This window comes from Plecotus auritus (assembly GCF_963455305.1).
Source record: "Plecotus auritus genome assembly, chromosome: 7".
NCBI lineage: Eukaryota > Metazoa > Chordata > Mammalia > Chiroptera > Vespertilionidae > Plecotus > Plecotus auritus.
Window position 1 is genome coordinate 134,115,077 of NC_137774.1, and position 20,773 is coordinate 134,135,849.

General features: G+C 38.6%; 1 protein-coding gene across 3 annotated transcripts in view; it reads right to left on the reverse strand.

Annotated features, from left to right (window-relative positions):
• The window catches only part of SCAMP1 (secretory carrier membrane protein 1), a 72,308-nt gene that overhangs the window by 34,189 nt on the left and 17,346 nt on the right, over nt 1–20,773 (reverse strand). For 2 of the 3 annotated variants that reach the window (XM_080682420.1, XM_080682421.1), the window contains exons 2-4: nt 18,317–18,394; nt 1,905–2,003; nt 335–443 (exon numbers count right to left, since the gene is read on the reverse strand). In XM_080682420.1, coding sequence (XP_080538546.1) covers nt 335–443; nt 1,905–2,003; nt 18,317–18,394 — 286 coding nt within the window. Of the gene's footprint in view, nt 1–334; nt 444–1,904; nt 2,004–11,729; nt 11,805–18,316; nt 18,395–20,773 lie in introns of those variants that run through there. The other variant, XM_080682422.1, reaches the window with a different exon arrangement.

The window sequence follows — 20,773 nt, forward strand, 5'->3', positions numbered from 1 at the left end:
TAGTCCCATGTACTCATAAAATTTCATTAGAAGCAAAAACAGCTCAAGTGCATAATCAAAGGTTCCTGGCCTTAGGATAAACCAAAATTATCATATTTGAATTCACTTTCTGTGTGATAAGGCTAACACTGTTCTAATCTATCAAAAGACTATGCAAATCAGCCAATTTCAAAGAGCTACACAGTATCAAGTAGAATATCTGCTGTGTCTGATCTCCTTGTTAGAATAGGAAAACAGGGCAGAATTTTATTCACAAAGCAAATGACCTAGAGCCAGTGCAGACATTATTTAAAGTGTTTAAAGTTATTTTTATTTCAAACATTTTGGATACTACCATGTTGACTGAGGTTTTGCATTTCTCGTTCTCGACGGTCTAATTCTGCAGCTTTTCTTTCTAGTTCTTCCTGGCGCTTAAGAAGTTCAGCTTGGGCCAAGGCATGTTCCTACACAAAAAACAGTAAGTGAATAGGTTGTCATAAGTATAAAATATTGAAATATTGATATGCTATCTCTTTCTTCTCCCTCTACTATACTAGAAAACGTAATTCAAATGTTCTTCCAAAGTATAGGAATTTACTGAAGATTTCAGTTTCAGAAAATATTATATAGATATTTGATCCATTTGGTCTTTTGGTTATGAAAACCTTCATGGGAATATTGGGCACATTAGGACAGAAAAAATCCTAAGAGTGGTCAGAGTCCTAAGGTAATCAGGAAAATGAAAATAAGGTGATGTCACCTCTGTGCCTAAATGAGTGAATAACAAAGAAAAAGGGAAGTGTTGAGGAAAACAGACAAATGGAGAAAAGAGCAACTGAACTGACTCTTTCGAATTGGGTTAAATGGCATATAAGGTTCCCAATGCAAGAACTCATAACATCTTATATTTTATAAAATAATGGCATGAAAAAAGGACATGGTTCAGAAATTCTGATCTATAACTTCACCTGCCTTTATGTGATAGCAGCAATCCTAGTCATCTACTTTTATCTTGTATTTTTCTCAAATTCCTACCAATGTCTCTTGCTTAGCCATTATAACGCTCTTCCAGTAATATTTATTATTCTGTCACTGTTACTGTAATGGCATTGTGTAATAAAAAGTGATACCAAGCCCTAACCGGTTTGGCTCAGTGGATAGAGCATCAGCCTGTGGACTGAAGGGTCCCAGGTTTGATTCCGGTCAAGGGCATGTACCTTGGTTGCGGGCACACCCCAGGAGGGGGTGTGCAGGAGGCAGCTGATCGATGTTTCTCTCTCATCGGTGTTTCTAACTCTCTATCCCTCTCCCTTCCTCTCTGTAAAAAATTAATAAAATATATATATTTTTTAAAGTGATACTAAAGGCAATAAAATTTTCACTATAAAAATTGTATACCAAGGTAATAGATGAATTCAGTAATTGCTAATCTACACTAATAAGAGAGAAATATGCAAATTGACCGTACCTCCATGACGCCCATCAGCCAATCGGGAGTATGCAAATTAACCCAACAAAGATAGCAGGTTAATTTGCATACGCAGGCATGGAGCGGCCAGGCGGGTCGGGATGCCTGCTATGAGGGGGAGGGCGGGGGCGGAGGGAGCTACAGGAGCAGCGCTCCCACCGGGAGCGAAGACTTGCAAAGGCTCCTGGGCGGCTGGGAGCAAAGCCAGGGGAAGGAAGGCCTATTCTTGCACGAATCTTCGTGCAACAGGCCTCTAGTCATGGAATAAAGCAAATGTTATAAGCTGAAAAAGATATGTGAGTATTATAGAGTCTACAAGGTGGCTAACCTAGACTCAAAAGTAAGTTAAAAATTTAACAATATGGAATGCAACAAATAAAAAATTATTTAGCTCTGGAAGTAAATGATACTGATATTGTAATTTCCATATGAATTTGCACATGTAACATGAACTAACCTTTGCAATCTGTGTATAAGGTGGAGGTTCCTCCGTTGGTTTCATTATTGCTGGTTGTGTACTGGGTACATTCGGCATTTTCACATTGCCTGGGGGAGGCTAGGAAAATTAAGAAAATGGCAAATTATATAACACAGAGATCCAACTTTAACTTCTTTCAAAAGGCAAAATACCAACAAAAAGCAAAATGCCAAGAACTGCCTCTCTTCTTCCACTACCATCTCATAGTCATGTTGGAACAAAGACCTGCTTAAGCTCTCCATCTCCATTTTCTCATTCATTTCTGTACTCTTCAATCTGGGTGCTACCTCTAACACTACACCACAAATAATCTCCTCTAGGATACCGCATGTAACAAACAAACAAACACCTTTGAGTATTTCTTTTTAGTAAAATACACATATGACCACACTAAAGATTTACACCAACTCTTCCCCCTTAAGAAAGGTACATGCCAGTGCCCTAAGAGGATAGCTCTTGACAGAGCCCCACTAATACCCTTGAAAAGAGTTAAGAGGAGAGACCTTAGGTAGATGTGAAATAAACTGCACAGCCTCCACTTAGCTGATTAGGATCAGCAGTATTTGAAAGCTGCAAGATCAAAAAGTAGGTAGATATCTACAAACCCATAAAATGGGAACTGGTTAAATTACTGTGTATACATATGATTCAGTCATTAAAAGGAATGTGTTACAGCTATAGAAGAATGCCTTTTTAAATACTAAATGAAATAAAGCAAACTACAAAATAGTATGTATATGACAATTTTTACTTTTATAAACACACATTTGTACATGTTCAGAAAAATTTCTGAAAGATCTCAGCAAACTGATATCAAAGGGATTTGCACCTTTTGCTTTATATTCTTTTCTATTATTTGTTTTCCCCTCCCCAATATACTACCTTAATTTTAAAGTACTTTTTTATTTATTATTTATTGATTTTAGAGAGAGAAGGGAGAGCGGGGAAAGAAGGGGAAAGGGGGAGAGAGGGAGGATGAGAGAGGGACAGGGAGAGATGGAGAAAGTGAGGGAGGGACGGAGGGGAGGAGGGAGAGAAAATGAGAGAGAGAAACGTCGATTTGTTGTTCCACTTATTTATGCATTCATTGGTTGCTTCTTATATGTGCCCTGACCTTGACATATCAGGACGATGCTCTAACCAACTGAGCTACCCGGCCAGGGCTTTAAAATACTTTTGTAATGACCATAAAAAAAAAATGACAAGAAGACAAAGGAAGGAAAAGAAAACATAAAGAAGATGTTGCAAAGGTAAGTTCAAAGATCAAAAACTATTAAAGCTGAAAGACACCAATACAGCAGGATTTTATCCTGACACAGCAAACAGCAGCTTGGAAAAGGAAGCCAGGCACAACAAAGATAAAATGTAGTACAGCTGATTCTTACATACATATGAAAAACCAAGGGCTAAGAATAGGTAAAACAATTTTGGAGAAAAATAGGGAAGTTAATCAAGACTTATTCTAAGGATATAGTAATTAAGGGTGTGGTACAGATGCCAAAGATACAGAAATGCCAATAAACAAAAAGGACACAGAAACAAACCTACACAAATACAGAAACTTGATAGTCAACAGAGGAGACACTACAAACGTCATCTTTAAAAGATACAAATGGAACCTCTAAAAATGAAAACTGTAATAATCCAAATTACAATAGAGAAGTTAAACAGCAGACTACACAACGATAAAGAGATAATTAGAAAAACAGAAGTCTAAAGAAACTGCACAGAACATGGGGGGCAGAACATGGGGGGGACACGGGGACACGAGAGGTTAAGAGAGATGATAACAGAGTGAGAATGTTTAAAAAACTAAAGAGTTTCAGAGAACAGAGAGAATGAGAGTCAATATTCAAACAGAATGTCAGGAAACTGATTCTCAAATTTAAAACTCCAGAACCCAACCAAATTAAGAAAAAATAACAACACTAGACACCTCATTGTGAAACTGATTCTTAAAGTCAAAACTCCAAAACCTAGCCAAATTATGAAAAAATAACATTAGATAGTTCATTGTGAAAGAGCAAATCCTAAGAACAAGAGATCCTAAAAACAGCAAGAGAAAAAAAGACACAAACCTACATAAAAAAATGTCACTAAGACTGAGAGCTAATTTCTCAACAGCAACAATGGAAGCCCACACAGAATGTGCCAAGCTGATGAGAGAAAAGTGTCAACGTAGATTTCTAAATTCCATAAATTACATTTGAGAACCAAGGTGATAAATATTGAAAAAGTTACTACCAATAGACCCTCACAAAAAAAAACAAAAAAACTTACAATTTAGGAATAAGAACAATGATACCAGAAGGAAAATCTGAGATGCAAGAAGAAAAATCTTTCTGCCTCAATAGCCACTTCTGAGTATATCATCTTATTTTACAGTCATCAAAACTCCAGATCAGAAAGAAAGTGAACCTATTTATAGGGGAAAAGTGGCCACTCTAGTACAACTGAATGTATCAGAGTAAGATGAGGTCTTCTCTTGACAACCCTGAAACTGTGTCTGCTCTGGCAGACCCTGGGGAAAACCTTAGGTATTGAGAAAAACAGAAAGGCTGAGATGGAGGGAAACAATCAGACAAGTCAGGAGAATAGGAAGAAAGCTATTTTGGGGCAGAATGAAAAACAATGTCCGGCAGAGCAAAGCTGTATATCCTTCTCCCTAGGTGGATGAAATTTCACCAGTTAGAAGTAGACTAAATTTTAAAATATCTCTGTGAAAGTTAAGGGTTATAATTTCTTTTATTTATTTTTTATTGAAGTATAATTGACATAAAACATTGTTAGTTTCGGGTATATAACATAATGATTTGATATTTGTATATATTGCTAAATGATCACCACAATAAGTCTAGTAAATCTATCCCCATGTAGTTACAATTTTTTTCTATGATGAGAACTTTTTAGTAAACTGCCCAGGGTGATTCTTAAACACCTTGAAATTTGAGAACTCCCCTCTAGTTTACAGCTTCTATAAAACACTGTCCTATCCTTTCTACCAAGTGGAGAGATGCCAAAAGAAACCTAAAACTTTCTGCAGCTTTCACTGACTTTATCAGCCTCTGATTGAGCAGACAAGAACTGACTGTGGCTGTGCTTAACACAGATTCTCTTGTTATTAGTATGTAAATGATACATACTAATGTTAGAATTGGGACAAATAATTTTATCAGAATAGATAACCATTTTAAAACAAGGCTTTTAAAGATGAGAATAATTGGGGGAGGAGATGCATAATGGAAAGAAGATAGTATATATGTACACACACACACACACACACACACACACACACACACACACGGATGGGAGTTTCCAAATAGAGAAAGGCACATAAAGAAACAGAAGCATTGCCGAAACCAGTTTGGCTCAGTGGATAGAGTGTCGGCCTGTGGACTGAAGGGTCCGGGTTCGATTCCGGTCAAGGGCATGTACCTTGGTTGCGGGCACATCCCCAGTGGGAGGTGTGCAGGAGGCAGCTGATAGATGTTTCTCTCTCATCGATGTTTCTGGCTCTCTATCCCTCTCCCTTCCTCTCTGTAAAATATCAATAAAATATATTAAAAAAAAAAAAAAGAAAAGAAACAGAAGCATGCACCATACATACTCATTCATAAATTCATCAAACACTTACTGATCAACTATAATGTATCAAAACCAGTTATAGACACTTGGAATATATTAATGAACAAAACAGGTAAACATCCCTACCACCTTCACAGAGCTTACATTCTAGCAATGGAAGTTAAACAATACTTACATTGAACACACACATTGTAGAGTATCTTAAGAAAGCAAAAAATTTTATGGAACAACAACAACAGGAACAGGATAAATGGGTTATGAGTAAAGATGGAGTGGGGATAATTTTACAAATGTGGTTAGGAAGTGATGAAGCCAGCCTTCCCGATATCTGGGGGAAAGATCATTTTAGGCAGAGGGAACAGTCAGTGCAGTCAGGAGAATGCCCGACATATATGAGAAAGACCAGTGTGCTGGATAGGAATACATGAGGGAATAGAGTATAAGGAGATAAACAATAGAGATATTAAAGACCAAACTATAGGTTATTTTAAGGACTCTCGGTTTTTACCATAAAGAGTTCTAATCAGGGGACTGAAATGATGGACTTTACGGAATCACTCTGGCTGCTGAGTTGAAAATAAATGAGACTGGGGCAAAGGTAGATAGAGGTACGTTAGGAAACCACCACTGCAATAATCCAGGCAAGGGATGACCACAGCTTAAGCCAAGTCATGACTATGGAGATAAGGGGTCAGTTTTGGATGTATTTTTAAGGAAGAGCCAACAGGATTTCCTGACAAAACAATGTGAGAGATAAGGAAATGGAAATAGTGAAATAGCACCAATGTTTTGGACTAACCAACCAGTAGGACAGAAATAAGAATGAAAATGAGCAGATTTACAAGCAGGGGATTCAGTTCAGTTTTGACATGTTGAATTTGCAATTTCTAAGACATCCAGGTAGACATATCTACTAGACAGTTGAATATATGAGTCTGGTGTTCAGAGTAGTGGCTGTGCTGGAGGTGTAAATTTGGGAGTCACCAACATATAGATGGTAAAGCTGTAAGATTGGATGAAATCACCATTTGAGTGAGCATAGATAGATAAAAGAAGCAAAGCCTAACTCCTGATGCACTCCAATATTTGGGATTGGGGGAGGAGTGCAAGAGATACCAGCAAAGGAAAAACTCAAGTGCTCTGAAAGCCAAATGAAAGTGTCTCAAGAATGTGATGCTGATTGAATGTCAGTACTGATTATAGATTGAGTAAGACTAAGACTGAAAATTTACCATTGGATAAGATAAATGTGGAAGTCAATGGCTACCTTGACAATTGCATTTTGGTACACTGTTGGGAACAAAACCCTTATTGAAGTATCATTTAGGAGAAGGGACTGAGGAAAAAAAACAAGTGGACAACTCTTCAGAGGAGTTCTGCAGCAATGGGGAACAAAGAAAATATTTCAGGGAAGGAAATGTATACCTCAAATGGATAGGAAGAAAATTAGGTCAAGATAAAGTCTTGATATAGAGTTACAGTAATCAAGACAGTATGGTATTGGCTTAAGGATAGACATACATCAACACAATAAAACTGAGAGTCCAAAAATAAACCCTTACATTTATCATTAATTGATTTTCACCAAGATAATCCAATGAGAAAAAAAGTCTTTTCAACAACTGGTGCTGGAACAAGTAGATATCCACAAGAAAAAGAATGAATTTTTAAACTTATCCCTTACCATACACAAAAATTAACTCGAAATGGATCATAAACTTAAATGTAAACAATAAAACTATACATCTCTTGGAAGAAAGCACAGTGGTAAGTTTTTATGGCCTTCAGCTGGGCAATGGTTTTTTACACATAACACCAAATATATAAACAACCAAAGAAAAAATATCCTCAGGTGAGTATTAAAAAAATTTTTTTAATCAATAAAAAGAAATGAAGTACTTACTGATACATGCCACAATATAGAACCTTTAAAACAGTGGTTCTCAACCTTTCTAATACCGCGACCTTTTAATACAATTCCTTATGTTGTGATGACCTCCCACCATAAAATTATTTTCGTTGCTACTTCATAACTGTAATTTTGCTTCTGTTAATGAATCGTAATGTAAATATCTGTGTTTTCCGATGGTCTTAGGCGACCCTGCTAGCGGTTCTCAACCTGTGGGTCACGACCCACAGATTGAGAACCGCTGCTGTAGAGCCTAAGACCATCGGAAAACAGATATTTACATTAACAGTAGCAAAATTACAGTTATGAAGTAGCAATGAAAATAATTTTATGGTTGGGGGGCCACCACAACATGAGGAACTGTACTAAAGGGTCGCAGCATTAGAAAGGTTGAGAACCACTGCTTTAAAACATTGTGCTAAGTGGGGGAAAAGAAAACACAAAAGACCATATATTGTAGAATTCCATTTATATGAAATGTCCAGAATAGGCAAAGCTATAGAGACAGAAAATAAATTAGTAGTTGTCTAGAGCTGAAAAGAGAGGGGGAATGTGAAATGACAGCTAAATGGTACAGAGTTTCTTTTGGAAGTGGGAGTTACAAAAATATTCTAAAATTAGAATTTGATAATGCTTGTGCAACTCTATGACTACACTAAAAACACTGAGTTGTACACTTTAAATGAGTGCATGTTATATTAATTATATTTTTTTAAAAAGCAGTTAAAACACATGAATAGATTTTTGTGAGTTTTTTTCCCCCTCAGATGGAAGAAAACACAACATACTTTTTTTAAAAAATACATTTTATTGATTTTTTACAGAGAGGAAGGGAGGGATAGAGAATTAGAAACATCAATGAGAGAGAAACATCGATCAGCTGCCTCCTGCACGTCCCCTACTGGGGATGTGCCCACAACCAAGGTACATGCCCTTGACCAGAATCGAACCCGGGACCCTTCAGTCCGCAGGCCGATGCTCTATCTACTGACCCACACTGATCAGGACACAACATACTTTTTATAGGAATAATAAAGCAGAAAGTGAAAAAAAAAAAACAAATGATGCAGGAGGGGGAGATTTAGCAAAGTTCTTAAGGTGAGAAGGTATAGAATCTAGTGCACAAATAGAAAGAATGGCTTTAGACTGAAGCACAACTGGTTCATCTGTAAATAAGTCAAGAAAGCAGCATACATGAGTGTAAATGCTGGTAGGCAGATGTGATGGTGGAAATCCTTGGATGTTCTCTACTGATTGCTTTAACTTTCTCAGTAAAATAAGCAAGGTTATCAGCCAAGAATGAAGATGGGGAAGAGATTTTTAAAGATAAGAAAAGAGGAAGAAGAGTGTGGTCAGTTAAATGACTAAATACTCAGCACAATTCAGAGCTTGTCCTGAACTGAAAGTGAGACCCTTCATCATGGTTTCTCCAACCATATTTAGCTGCTAGGGTATGGGCAGATAATAGAGTTGTATTTAACCAATGCTTGGTTTTAGCCAAGGGATTATGTCAAAATAAGGGGGAAAGGGGAAGGCAAGGAGCTGAAGATGCATGCAAGGGAGTGATTATAATGACTGAATGTGGAATTTAAGCTGAGAGAAGACAAGAGGTGAATAAAGGACAGTGGCAAAGTAGGATAAATAAACTAGAGGTCCTGGTGGAATTTAAAGATATGTTGATATTGAGGAACTAGAGGAATGACGAAAAAGATGCCTGAATTTAAAATTATGGAAGAGTGAGTCTAGGATATGACCAGAGGAGTGAATGACTTGAGATAACATGAAAGGCAAAAATCAATGGAAAAAATGAGGTCAAGGCACTGAGAGACAGAATATTAGGTATACAACCACTAAGAATTCAAAATAATCATTGGGTTAGAGCCTGGCTGGTGTGGTACAGTGGTTGAAGGTCAACCTATGAACCAGGAGATCATGGTTCAATTCCCGGTTGGGGCACATGCCTGGGTTGTGGGCTCGATCTCCAGTGGAGGTATGCAGGAGGAGACTGATCAATGATTCTCTCTCACCATTGAGGATAGATATAGATATATATATATATATATATCCTATCAAATAAAAGAGAAACATGCAAATTGACCGTACCTCTGCTACGCCCACAAGCCATGCCCACAAGCCACGCCCACAAGCCAATCAGGAGTATGCAAATTAACCCAACAAATATGGCGGCAGCCATGGAGCTGGAGCAAGCAGGAGGCTTGGGTTGCCCCCAGCGATGGAGGAAGCCAAGTTTCCCGCCAGCCCTGGCCGGCCCTGGCCTCCCTTGCAGGCCTGGTCCCTCCCAACTGTCCTCCCCTGCAGGCCATCTTGTGGTGGCCATCTTGTGTCCACATGGGAGCAGCCATCTTTGACCACATGGGGGCAGCCATCTTGTGTGTTGGAGTGATGGTCAATTTCTATATTACTCTTTTATTAGATAGGATAGAAGCCTGGTGCATGGGTGGGGGCCGGCTGATTTGCCCTGAAGGGTGTCCCGGATCAGGGCGATCAGGCCAGCAGGGGAGGGTAGTTGGGAGGGACCAGGCCTGCAAGGGAGGGCAGTTGGGGGCGATCAAGCCTGCAGGGGAGGGCAGTTAGGGGTACCAGGCCAGCAGAGGAGGGAAATTGGGGGCAACCAGGCCTGCAGGGAAAGGCAGTTGAGGGGGGACCCAGGCCTGCAGGGGAGAGCAGCTGGGGGGCACCAGGCCTGCAGGGGAGGGCAGTTGGGGGGGACCAGGACTGCAGGGGAGGGCAGTTAGGGGTGACCAGGCCTGCAGGAGAGGGCAGTTAGGGGCAATCAGGCTGGCAGGGGAGCAGTTAGGCATCAATCAGGCTGGCAGGGGAGTGGTTAGGGGGCAATCAGGAAGGCAGGCAGGAGAGCAGCTGGGAGCCAGCAGTTCTGGATTGTGAAAGGGATGTCCGACTGCCCGTTTAGGCCCGATCCTAGGATATATATACCATCCTCTCTGAAATCAATAAAGATATATATTTTTTAATTCTTTTAAAATAATAGTGTTAGAGTAATGGTAAATCAAGAACTAAAATTAAGATATGTTTAGAAAGAGAAATGAGGGGTAATAAAATTCAGGGCTCAGTAGATGATAGCTGCAAAGAGTAGTGAGACCCAAATATAATCTGATGACATGAGATTCAAAAGTGGGTATTTTTATAAAAGAAAAAGGAATAATGTCTGGAAGCAGAAATGAGAAATAATATATCTACCCCCACCTTTAAGCCCAATTGTCTGAGAAATGTGAGAGAAAAACAGCTAGTTTTTTGTTTTTGTTTGTTTTTTTTTTTAAATATATTTTATTGATATTTTACAGAGAGGAAGGGAGAGGGATAGAGAGTTAGAAACGTGGATGAGAGAGAAACATCGATCAGCTGCCCCCTGCACACCTCCCACTGGGGATGTGCCCGCAACCAAAGCACGTGCCCTTGACCGGAATCGAACCTGGGACCCCTCAGTCCGCAGGCCGACGCTCTATCCACTGAGGCAAACCGGTTTCGGCAAAACAGCTAGTTTTTAAGATGGTTGCAAGGGAAGAGTGTCCTCATAAACAGGCCAGTTTCCACAGAGCAAATGAGAAAACATTCATAGAAAAGGATAAGGATACATGGGATTTTGATGAAAATGGACTGTGACATTTAGAGAGCAAAATAGAAAGGTTCAGAAATTAAGGAAATAGAAGGGTATGGAATAAGGAATGTGCAGAGCACCATGAGGATTAAAATCCAGGAGATTAAAAGCACCCTGGGAGCATGGGGCTTCTTATAGAGTCTGACATAAATAGGAATAAAGGGCATAATAAGAGTGCTCAGAGCGCCTTAGAGCCCGGTGACTTCCCAGTGTTCAGATCCTCGGACTTTCCACACAGCATGGCCCCCAAACGCCAGTTTTCGCTCCCACCCCAAATGAAGAAACCAAAAGCGCCTCCAGCCCCCAAGCTGGAGGAGAAGCCAACCCCTCAGGACTTGCCAAAGGGAGAAAAAGAACAGCAAGAAGCGAATGAACATATTGATGAAGTACAGAATGAAATAGACTTAATGAACAAGCCAGTGAGGAGATTTTGAAAGCAGAACAGAAATATAACAAATTCTGCCAACCAATTTTTCAGAAGAGGTCAGAATTGATCACCAAAATCCCAAATTTTGGGGTAACAACATTTGTCAACCATCCACAAGTGACTGCACTGCTTGGGGAAGAGGATGAAGAGGTGCTGCATTATTTGACAAGAATTGAAGTGACAGAATTTGAAGATATTAAATCAGGTTACAGAATAGATTTTTTTTTTTTTAATGAAAATCCTTACTTCGAAAATAAAGTTCTCTCCAAAGAATTTCATCTGGTGATTCATCTTCAAAGTCCACTGAAATCATATGGAAATCTGGAAAGGATTTGATGAAACATTCAAGTCAAACACAGAATAAAGCCAGCAGGAAGAGACAGCATGAGGAACCTGAGAGCTTCTTTACCTGGTTTACTGACCATTCTGATGTAGGTGCAAATGAGTTAGGAGAAGTCATCAAAGATGACATTTGGTCAAATCTATTACAGTACTATTTCCTGACATGGATGATGAAGAAGGGAAGGAGAAGATGATGATGATGAAGAGGAAGGGTTGAAAAATATTGATAAGGGAAGGGATGAGAATGAAGATGATGATGATGATGATGAGGGGGAAGGAGAGGAAGATGAAGGAGAAGATGACTAATGAACACTGATGGATTCCCACCCGTTTTAATTTTCTCCACTCCCTGAGAGCAAGTTGCAGTCTTTTTTTTTCCCCCTCTTGTGCTCAGCTGCCCTGCTTTTGAGGTGTCTTTTCTCTCCTTTACACAATGGTACTCACCTTATTTTGGAGGCGGTGGGGGGGGGGGGGGGGGGAGTGGGGATGTACCTTAAGCAGAATACAGTGGGAAAAGAATCTCTGCCCCTTTCTGGTCCAAATTTATTTTTACCCCTTCCTATGTCAAGAAAAACTTTATGGAATCAACACCACCATGCTCTGTGGGGAAAAAGAAAAACCTTCCGCTGCCTTAGCTCTGCTGGGAGCTGGAGGTTGCTAGGCCCCTGTGTAGTAGTACATAGAATTCTAGCTTTCTTCTTCCTTTCTCTGTATATTGGGCTAAAAGATTACACTGTGTCTCGATGTGAATATGGACAGTGAGCATTTACCAACATGTATCTGTCTACTTTCTCTTGTTTAAAAAAAGAAAAAACTTAAAAAGAGGGGAGGTTATAGAAGGTCAGCAAAGGGTGGGTTTGAGATGTTTGGGTGGGTTAAGTAGGCATTTTGACAACATGGCTTCTCCTTTGGCATGTTTAATTGTGATGTTTACTGGACATCTTTGCTGTCTAAGATAACATTTTTTAAATAAAATTCTCTCCTAATGATGACTTGAACCCTGCCACTCGATGGGACAATCAGAAGAACCTGTAGGATCTTATTCGGAATTGACATTTCTCTATTGTAATTTTGTTCCTGTTTATTTTTAAAAAAATTTTTTTTGTTTCACTGGAAAGATGATGCTGTTTTAAACGTTAAAAGTGTACAAGTTGCTTTGTTACATACAATAAAACTAAATGTGTATATTAAAAAAAAGGGGGACGTAATGAGATTAGTCCTGATGAATTTAGACAAATGTTGTGGGTAGAAGGTGATAGATGCTCTGGGGGCTCCACTTTGACCCTTTTAAATGGATGTGAAGAGATGATGAGTAACATATTCTTATTTCAGTGTAGTGTACAGACCCTAAAATGAACCTTAATGATTCTCCCCTCCTAGTGTCACATCCTTGAGTACATGCAGGTCCATGACTTGTTTCTAGCCAACAAAATATGGTATAAGTGATGGGATGTCATTCTCTTGGCTATGTTACACTATATAAGACTTCATCTTATCAGACTAGAGCAGTGGTCAGCAAACTGCGGCTCGCGAGCCGTGGTTTGCCGCTCTGTTGACTAATGAGTTTGCCGACCACTGGGATAGGGGCTTAATCACAAGGAATAGCAGCAGCCTGTAGTCCAGTGGTCGGCAAACTCGCGAGCCGCAGTTTGCCGACCACTGGACTAGAGGGACAGATACTCTGAAGACCTGATGAAGTTAAGTGAGCATGTTGGAGAAGGCTACATGCAAGGAACTGTGGATGGCATCTATGAACTGAGGGCTATCTCCAGCTGATAGCCAGCAATGTCAACAACTTGAATAAGCTTAGAAGCAGATTCTTCCACAATCAAGCCTCTAGATGAGAATATTGCCCAGATAACATCTTGATCACAGCCTTGTGAAACCCTAAGCAAATGACTCAGTCACTGATTCACAGAAACTGTGAAATAATAGCCCTAACCAATTTGGCTCAGTGGATAGAGCGTTGGCCTTCGAACTGGGGGGTCCTGGGTTCGATTCTGGTCAAGGGCATGTACCTTAGTTGCGGGCACATCCCCAGTAGGGGGTGTGCAGGAGGCAGCTGATCAATGTTTCTCTCTCATCGATGTTTCAAACTCTCTTTCCCTCTTCCTTCCTCTCTGTAAAAAAATCAATAAAATATATTTTTTTAAAAAAGAAACTGTGAAATAATAAATGTGCAGTTTTTCAAGCTGCTAAGTTTGTAGTGATTTGTTACACAGCAATAGAAAAGTAATGTATCTAGTATGAGGGGTTCATCTTGACCCAGTGAAGGAGGTGAAGATATTGTAGGGAAGCCAGGCATTATGACCACACAGTCTCTCTTGACTCAATTCAGTGACTGGTAAAAGGCTAAGGGGTGGTGGTATCAATAGAGTTGGATGTTAGTCAGTAGATGACTTCAGCTGGAGCAAATAGCACATTAGAGGATAGCACTAAAAGACAGTTTCGCGGGTAAGTACATGAAGACTCTATACATTCTGTTCAATTTTTCTGTAAACCTAAAACTGCTCTAAAAAAGAATCTAGAAAAAAACAATTTTTAAGGCAACCTGAGGTCAAATCATGTAGGGCCCCCACATTGCCACACTACTAAAACAGCCAATGCTTAATCCATGTGCACATTTCTAAGGAGAGCAGACCTAATGAGACCTCTGCTTTAGGAAAATAATTCTAATTCCAGTCACAGTGCAAAAGAAAAGAAAAAAGGTAAGTGGATAGGCCACTGTATTATTTCACAGGAGTACCTGAATTAGGACAGTTTAGTAGGAATGAAAAGGACAGACTGGTAATATCTCCTGGAGGTATAAGTGACAGGATGTGGCAACTGATTAGGTGTTAAAAAAGAAGAAGAAGAAGCTTTTGAGCTAAAGAGGACACAGGTATTTCTAACCAATGACACTAAGAGGATAGAAGGCAATAGTTACCATTAATTGGGATTAGAAACAAAGAAGATTGGTTCCGGAAAGGACAGATAATAAGCTCTAAAAAACAAAAAATAGTAAAAAAAAAAAAAAAAAAAAAAAAAAAAGGAGAAAGGAAAAGATTAAAAGAAGAAATGCACAAGAAAAAATAAAGATAGGCATTATAGTACAGAAAATGTTTTTTTTTTCAGTATTAGAGATAGGTAAACTGCTAAATACAATTATCTCCTCAGTCCCTGGAGCTAAAATTTTTATCCATTTTCAAAAGAAAAACTTATATTAGAAATAATTCAAATCAACACTTTCCACCCTGCCTCTATTTTTACACATTAAAAAAAAAAAAAGATGCTCAAAGAGATTAGATGGTTTGCCTAAAGTTACCAACAAATTAGCACCAGTGTCTAGCATAGAATCCAGGTCTTATGACTCTCAGGCTACTTTATGTCCTGAATTATCTTAGAGGCAGCTCTTACTTTCATAAATCAATTACCTGTGTCCCTTTAAGGTTAGAAATAACAATGTGTGCATACCAATACATGGCATTTTCTTCTCCTGGTTCTTCTTTCTGCCAAAAGGTACAGATCTTACTATATATATATGACAGAAAGGATTCTTCTGTATACCAGTAAATGACAGAAATTATATATGGCAACAACTAGCAGAACAGAAAAGGCCCAGGTAGCCTATCCTTGAAGAAAATCAATATGACAGCAAACTAAAGCACTGAGAAATATCACTAATGATTTGTATCAGCAGCTCCACACTTCCCTCATACACATAGGTGTCCCACCAGAAGATATCCTGTCTGAAGCCATGAATACCATCACCAGTGGCTAAAACTAGTGAAAACCAAATTGCAGTAGGTATTTTCAACTGTTACCTAATTTAAAAGGGAAACATTCTCCATAAATATGTACCAATTCTCAAAGATGAACTAATTCTTCTAGTAATTTATACATTAAATTTTAGAGGATAGGCCAGGGAACTCACCCATCATGCTCAACATAAGTTCATTAGGAAAATGCATTTTAGGTCGAACAAAAAAGTGATTTCATAACTCAAGAGTATCCATTTTTTTTTTAATATATTTTATTGATATTTCACAGAGAGGAAGGGAGAAGGATAGAGAGCTAGAAACATCGATGAGAGAGAAACATCGATCAGCTGCCTCCTGCACACCTCCCACTGAGGATGTGCCCGCAACCAAGGTACATGCCCTTGACCGGAATCGAACCCGGGACCCCTCAGTCCGCAGGCCGATGCTCTATCCACTGAGCCAAACCGGTTCCGGCAAGAGTATCCATTTTTTATAGCACATCTCAATTCACACTAGCCACACTCAAGTGCTCAATAGCCTTCCATTATACTGCAAACAGACTTATTTTATACTGTGACAACTCCCTTCTCTGAGTTTAGAATACAGAGTGAATATATAAATTATTTAAATTATTTGAATATTTAATTGTTGCTTTCCTTAAATACCCTAATGCAGGGGTAGGGAACCTTTTTTCCATATAGATATTTATAACATCATTCAAAGGCATACAAAATTATCAACTTAAAAATTAGCCTGCTACTAGTATATTTGGTCAAACATTTGATTAATTCACCCCTAATGCCTTGGCAGGGCCAAATGATTTCATGGGCCTTTATACAGCCGCAGACTGGACATTACCCACCCCTGCCCTAACATGTCCATTCAAACAGAAAACTAGATAAAAAAGGAAATCTAAAGACACTACTAGCAAAATGAAAAGGTAAAGGTTTTATAGAAAACAAATGAGTTAGTAAACCAGTTCTGCCACTTACAAGCTGAATGGCCTTTGTCTCATATTTTTTATTTAAAAAAAAAAAAGCCATTTTGAATGTTATAAGAATCCAATAAGATAATATAGATAAAGCACATGGCACAAAGTAGACAACTTGATAAAGAATACTATCACTGATAAAAAAAAAAAAAAAAAAAAAGTAAAGTTGCTCCTGTCAAGGTTAAACCTATTTCTTGCTAGGAAAATCTTCCAAAAAAGTATATGAAAACCTTTTTATTCTTTATCAGTAGGCTTCAAGTCTTTTTCCCATCTCCAACACCCCCAAATGAAACTGACATTTTTACATGTCAAAACTGGTCCACTTATTGGCCATTTAACATGGTTCAATCTGAAATTTACTTGCTCAATTAACACTGTAGTGATCCCAGCCTGGGTTGCAGGTACTACACACAAGCAAAGGATGCTAAATCAGGGCTTTACATTTAAAAGTTCATTCCTATCATAATGCTTTTACTTTATAAAAGTTCTTCCAAAAAATAAAAAATAAAACTTAATATAATAATCTTGAAAAAATTTTTAAGTGAAATCCTACATAATTTTTTTTTTAATCCTCACCTAAGGGTTATTTTTTATTGATTTTAGACAGAGGAAGTGAGAAAGAAGGGAGGAAGAGGGAGAGAAACATTAATGTGAGAGAGAACATCAACTGGTTGCCTTCCTTATGTGCCCCAACCAGGAATTGAACCCACACCTAGGTATGTGCCCTGACCCACAACCTTTTTGGTGTATGGGATGATGCTCCAACCACCTGAACCACCTGACCAGAGTGCCTACATAATCTTTTAAAATTATTTTCTATACTATGAAAACATATATCTGAAAAAAGGTGATCAAATAAGGATCATTATATTAATATGTACAACCAAGCACAAAACTCTAGTTAATTGTTAAGAGCATGACTAATATTTCAAGAGCCAATAATTTTTTAAAATTAGAGACCTCATGAGTATGATATTTAAGTAAATACTCAAACACAGAAAACAAAATTATTTGCCAGAGAAATTTTGAGGGAGAATTCTCAACAGAACCTACCTCAGTAGTTCTCAAAATTGGTTCACAATGAAAGGGCTAAAACAAAAACTAACAACAAAACTGCCCTAACTATAAGAGATTAGGGTACTAATGGATAGTATAATAAAGTTCCCCTGATGTTTCTAATATGCATCTAGGGTACAGAACCCCTGTTCTATAAGGATTTTTTCTCATACTCCTACATTTTATAGATCAATGAATTTTGAAGAGAAGAATATGTTCCTAGGCCAGGTAAAGTTCCAGAGGTTCTAGGCTACCAGCGGCTAATACTATTCAGAATAACATAATTCAAATGACAATCATACAAATATTCATGGTACAGTTACATACATAGGTCTCTTTCATTGTAAGAAAACATCACCCCAGATTACCATGAAGACAACACATATACAAAAAAAAAACTCCCTCTCCTATTTAAAGTACTGCAGTAAGATTTACATATTAGAGATATTGTTAGCAATTTAATTTGTAGAACATAAAAGAAAATTTGCAGTATTTCACTAGGACCATCAAAGTAAGTTTCAATTACTACTGATATTACTTCTTGTTTAAAAGAATAAAAATTAAATTGCTAAATTCTAAATAAAATACTAACAGCTTGTTTTAAATAAATTTAACCATTCAACTAAAAAACCGTAATTGATATATAATTGCTATTTAACGTCACTTTTAACATTTATAAGTAGTCCAATTAAGAATAGTCTTACTGTTCTAGAATCCGAGAATGGATTGTATTCATCAAGTCCTGGTGGAACATTTCTTGTCACCTGTGTAACTGATGGGTCCTGGAATAAAATGTGAAGGGGGAAAATTTTTACTATCATTTAAGACACAATTTACAAAGCACCTGCTTTATCTGTACTTTTGGTCACCCAGCAAAGCTAACAGAGGAAAATAAAGAAGATTATCAGATTTATTTAGTTTCATTTCAACAAAGTTGAAATTTAAACACACAGCCTTTGCACCCTCAAAGAAAAACAAATGAAGACTGGGTTAGATACAAATCAGATGCTCGCAATTATATACAGACTGAAAATAGACCACATCTTAATAGCTGTGTAACTGATTGCACAAGAGCATCTTAACAAATCTTGGGAAAACCCACCATCCTTTCCTTCAGACTCCACACAGAGTTCAGGTTCCCCCCCTTTTTATATCTTCCATCAGTTTTCCCTAATACAGATTTCAAGTACCACTTTACAAATCAATGTCTTGTACAGGTAACATCTAGAGCATTCAAAATTAAGTACCTCTTATTCGTTTATTCTACTCCAATACTTCCACTGACCATAGTTCATTTTCCCACATGATCCTGGACCGTCTCCCCTTTCCCAAGTATAATAGATTACCTACCACACTATCCCAGCTTTTCAAATCTTTTAATATTAGGCCTTCGTGCAAATAACTCAATCAAAATAACCTAAACATTTACTCTACTAGAGGCCCGGTGCACAAATTCGTGCACTCAGGGGGGCGGGGGGAGAGGGGTGTCCCTCAGCCCGGATTGCAAGAGGGCGCAGATGCACGACTGGAGCCAGGGAGGGACACGAGAGGTTGGCCAGCCGGGGAGAAACCGAGGGAGGGCTCCAGGGCATGTCCGGCCTGTCTCGCTCAGTCCGGATCAGCCAGTCCCCAGCAGCAAGCTAACCTACCAGTCGGAGCGTTGGCCCCCTGGTGGTCAGTGCACTTCATTGGGACTGGTCAACCAGTTGACTGTCTGCCCCCTGGTGGTCAGTGCATGTCATAGTGAGTGGTTGAGTGGCCTTAGCATATCATTAGCATATTATGCTTTTATTGGTTGAATGGCCGACCGGATGACTGGACACTTAGCATATTAGGCTTTTCTTATATAGGATTTCTCTTGATTGTGAATATAATTATGAATATAAAACACAAACATAATGAACATCTCAACTAAATCAACTACATAATTAATGTGAAAAACATTTGCAAACTGAAATGTAACCTCATTGGCCTCCATATCCCTACTTTCAAACTTTGGCATGCATCAGAATCAAATAAAACACAGACTGTTGCACCCCACCCCCAGAATTTCTGATTCAATAGTTCTGAGGGAAGGCCTGAGAATCTCTATTTCCCAGGTGTTGTGCTGCTGTTAGTCTGAAGACCACTGCTCTCTTTTCTATAAGGTACCTTCTCCTATTTATCTTCCTCAACACAGATATCAAAGTTACCTTTAAAAAAGTAATAGCTAACCTTGTCATTCCCCTCTTCCAACCCCTCTCCTATGCCCCTCATCTATTTCAATTTTTTTAGAGGCTCTCCACTAACTATAAGATAACATACAAATTTCTTGAAATGAGATACAAGGCTCTGACCCTCAAACACAGCAGCTGCCTACCTTTCTAATCTTATCAACTTTCTCATAACCACCCTCACCTTGCCAAATCCTTCTGCCTTAACCAAATGAAACCAGCTACTGAATAAGGAACCTCAAACTTGGCAACAACAAAAAAGCAAATAGTAAGGATAAATTAAAAGTACAGCACAGACAAAAAAAATAAAGATCCTAGGCTTGCTGTACAATAACATGGGAAGGAGGAAATAAAATCACTCTACTTCCCAGGATTCCCCTCCCAAGCTTTCTAAAAATGTGGAGCAGGAAGATTATCAAGAGGGGATGTGTGCCTCCAGGGAAAATTAAGAAAACAGAAATATGAATATTTTAATCCAATTTTTAGAGTTGGCATTGCTAGTTAATTTAGAACTGGGTTTATGGTCTGCAAGTGGAGACTTAGTAGGTCCAGATGGTGACCAGAAAAAAGAGCAGTAGGTACAGATCTGAAGGGAATGGCAATAACTAGAGTTGCCAATGAATCACCAAAGCAAAAACAGGGCCCACAGAGTTACTAGCTATTCTAGTTAGTAATGACTTGTTACAGTTTTCTTTCATACAGTACTACAGATCTTTAAAAGGGCCGTAAAGTGAAGAGAAAAAGAGGAGGAAGTGTGAGGGCACAAGAGGGAAAAGAGGGTAACAGAGATCAACCCTCTAATCTTCACTTGAATCGGTGCAGCTCAATTTTTACCTGTTTTATACATATTGATTTCACGTGAAAATGACTTCCACCACTTGGAGGAAGGAAGTTGAGGGCAGGAAGGTGTGGATTGAGAAGACAACATGTTAGCTTCCAGAGACTGAA